Source organism: Muscardinus avellanarius (assembly GCF_963383645.1).
Source record: "Muscardinus avellanarius genome assembly, chromosome: 1".
Classification (NCBI taxonomy): domain Eukaryota; kingdom Metazoa; phylum Chordata; class Mammalia; order Rodentia; family Gliridae; genus Muscardinus; species Muscardinus avellanarius.
The window spans coordinates 231,660,233-231,663,812 of record NC_137786.1 but is presented as its reverse complement, the minus strand read 5'-3'; the positions used below and the strand labels follow the sequence as shown (position 1 = coordinate 231,663,812).

The 3,580-nt window shown below is 60.3% G+C and overlaps 1 protein-coding gene across 1 annotated transcript in view; it reads left to right on the top strand.

The window, feature by feature from the left end:
* Window positions 1-216: 216 nt before the first annotated feature.
* The window catches only part of EHD1 (EH domain containing 1), a gene marked incomplete at both ends in the record, with an annotated part of 27,206 nt that continues 23,842 nt past the window's right edge, over window positions 217-3,580 (top strand). Inside the window, 2 exons of the mRNA XM_080694949.1 lie at window positions 217-244; window positions 1,272-1,698. Of these exons, the coding sequence (XP_080551075.1) occupies window positions 217-244; window positions 1,272-1,698 (455 nt within the window). The remainder of the gene's footprint in view (window positions 245-1,271; window positions 1,699-3,580) is intronic.

The following is a 3,580-nucleotide window of genomic DNA, read 5'->3' as shown; positions in this document are numbered from 1 at the left end:
CTGAATAGCTGGGACTAAGCCTGTTCCATAGGCTGGCTCCCCAAGTTTATTTTAGACTTCTCCAACATTCGCCAACCCCCCTCCCACACTTACTTGTCCTGATACTGGTTACATAACAATCACAGCCCCCAAAGCGCTGACATCACCCACTGAAAATTCTTACCAGCCGGGACAGCCACGGGATCTAGGTGTGTGGCCAGGGATGATGGCGGGGGCATGAGCCCAATGGAAGAGCCAGGAACCGGTAAGAGGGACGGGGCACTATTTCGAGTAAAAGATGGTTACTGGTAATGTCCCTGGTAGAAAAGAGGAAGTATTTGGGTTTTTTGATTCCCCCTAAGTTCCCACAAGATTTCATTGTTGCCTCAAATTTCCCCTTTCCCCCACATAGGGAATTTCCGATTTCACTTCCTCAAAACCCAAGAGGCTAAGGGCCTCAACTTCCTCTGCCCCCTGCCACAGCTGCAGCCTCTGGGGGAGCCCTGTCTTCTCCCCACAGGTCACGTCACTCATGTCCTCCACTGCTGCGTCCGCCTCCCAGCCCCAGCCCCGCTGCGGGCCACGGTTCCCATCGGATCCTTCTCCCGCCCCACATTTTCCCCCCTGGGTCTCCCCCACCCCGGATTTTCCATTCCCACTGCGCTTCTTCCATAACCGCTTTCCCGTCTCTCTCCCAAAGCAAGTACGCGATGAGGGGGTGAGAGGGCGGTGTTGGGGAGGCGCCGCGGGTCCCGGGACTCAGAGCGGGCGGGAGGACACCTCGCGGGAGGTGCCCCGGGCCGGCGCAGCCGGAGGCCTCGGGAGCGCAATGGAGCCCGGCGGGCGCTGAAAGTCGCCGCGGACCCCGCACCTCGCACCTCGCACCTCGCCGCCGCCGCACTTCCGCCAGGCGTCCCGCGAGGGGCGCGGCGCAGCAGGTGCGGTTGCCACGGCACCCCGGCCTGGGCATCGCGAGATTTGGAGCCAGCCAATGGGAGGCGGGGGAGGGGACGACGTGGCACGCGCCGGGGGCGGGGCCGGGGCCGGCCCCTCCCTCCCCCTGCCTCCGCCTTCCCGGCCGGCCCCGCGGCGGGCGCGCGGGCCGGAGCGCGGGCCCGACCCTATAAAAGGAGCGCGGCGAGGCGCGCGCGCCACTCGGCAGAGGGCGCCTCGGAGACCCCGCGCGCCTGCGCAGACCGGCCGCCCGCCCCGCCCCTCGCCGCCGCCCGCGTCCTCCGCCGGCCGGCCGGCCCGCGCCCTCGCCCCGCGCTCAGCCGCCGTCTGCCCCGCAGCAGCCGGCCCCGTCTCCCGCAGCATGTTCAGCTGGGTCAGCAAGGATGCCCGCCGCAAGAAGGAGCCGGAGCTCTTCCAGACGGTGGCCGAGGGGCTGCGGCAGCTGTACGCGCAGAAACTGCTGCCCCTGGAAGAGCACTACCGCTTCCACGAGTTCCACTCGCCCGCGCTGGAGGATGCTGACTTCGACAACAAGCCCATGGTGCTCCTAGTGGGCCAGTACAGCACGGGCAAGACCACCTTCATCCGGCACCTCATCGAGCAGGACTTCCCGGGGATGCGCATCGGGCCCGAGCCCACCACCGACTCCTTCATCGCGGTCATGCACGGCCCCTCCGAGGGCGTGGTGCCGGGCAACGCGCTCGTGGTCGACCCACGGCGCCCCTTCCGCAAGCTCAACGCCTTCGGCAATGCCTTCCTCAACAGGTACCTTCCCTGAAACCTGGGGGCGCGAGGGGGCGGGCCCTGCCCCCCGCCGTCGCCCCCGCTGTCCTTTGTCTCCGAGGCCCTGGACAAGCCCGGGACGACCACTCCCAGCTACAGGGGCCCCGCGGTCCCGCAGAAAACCCCTCCGAATCCACCTGGAGGTCTAGGAGTGGGCATCTCTGACTCTTCTGGCTTCTGTCACCCCCCCCTCCAGAATCTTCCCGATTATCAGTTTAACTCCCCAGCCCTCCTGGAGACCCCAGCCCAACTCCACGCACGCACCGGGGGTCGCGTTAGAAAGATAAACCACTGTAGCCCGCCCTTTTTTGATCGCCACCTCAGCCCCCAGATTGAACTCAGCTAATTCATTCAAATCAACCTCTCCCCTCCCTCTCCTCCGGGATCTGTTTCTTAAGTGTCTTAGGAAACTCTGGTGAGACTTTTGCAGTTCCCTTTGCTGGTGTGGGGTGTCTCCGCTCTACCGCCCTGGGACTTGTGGTTATGTGTAGGAGGGACTTTGGGGTAGCCCTGAAGGCAGGGAACTGATGGGGTCTGAGCTCTTCTCCTAAAGGCAGCTCTTGATGGGTCCTTGTTGCCTTAAGGGGCCAGGAGGAGGTAGCAGTAGGAGTCCCCAAATGAGATTTCAGCCCTGAGACCTTCTGTAAACTTGACAGGATATTCTGTAACCTCTTTTTTTTTTTTTTTGGCGGGTCTGGAGATGGAACCCAGAGGCATTCGACCTTCGAGCTACACCCCCTGCCCTATTTTTTATTCTTTATTTTGAAACCGGGTCTCACTGAGTTGCAGCGGCCTCACCAAGTAGCTGAGGCCGTCTGTGAACCGTGATCCTCCGGGTCTCAGCCTCCCGAGTGCTGGGATTACAAGTGTGCGCCACCACGCCCGCCTATCTGTAACCTCTTGGACCTGGGTGTTTCCGAGTTTAATGGGTGAGACCATGATAAGAACAATAAGAGTAATCTTCCAAGATTCTGATCCTCAGGATGCAATGAATGAGACGCAGTGGCCTACTCCCTAAGGACTTGCAGTACCCAGGCTCCCTTTCCTCCAGAGGGATTCAAGGCATCCCCACGCCGGCCTTGGCCCCCCAGAGACCTAGCGCAGGACTTCAGGGACTCTGCCCTCTGCTTCCTCTTTCAAAGAGTGACTCCACAGCCTTTGGAAGTCCAAAGTCTGGAAATCCGAAGTCGGGGAAAGAGCCTAGGAAGGAATCTCAATCCTGCCTTCCAGGTCTCCGCCCTGCGTGATCACATTCCTTTCCAGACACTGTCCAGCCGCGCAGGGCGGGCCAGCTGGCTCCAGAGCCCAGCCTATGACCAGGCCCGCCTCCTTGCATGGAGCTGACCTTTAAAGTCTTTGTACCCCTTCTAGGCATTTTACCGATCCTCCTCTTCAGTGCTGGTGGTATTTGTGTGGCACGGTGGAGTTGGATTAAGGCTCCTGAAGAGCTGGTCCTTCGCCCGGACCCTTTCTCTGGATGCTTGTGTTAGGCCTTATTGTGCCTGTAGATGGACTACTGGCTCAGACTTTAGCCCGTGTGAGCGATTTGTTCTTGTGGAAAGTTTGGCTGCTGTGCTGGGAAGTCCACTCCTTAGGTCTCTGCTTCCAGGCAGAACTGTGGGAGTGACAGGACGGGTCACTTGATTGTGAGAGCAGAGCGCTCTGAAAGGAGAAACCCAGCACATGACCCATTTTCTGCCTTTAGAAACCTAGATTTCCAGAGTAGGAAGGATCGTAGACACTATCTATACAACTCCTACTTTGTCAGTTCAGGAAACAGGCTCAGAGGGCCCAGCTGGTTTGTTGAAGTCATTATTAAGATAAACTCACGCCCATTGCTGCTTCTGCCTAACATAGGTATTTT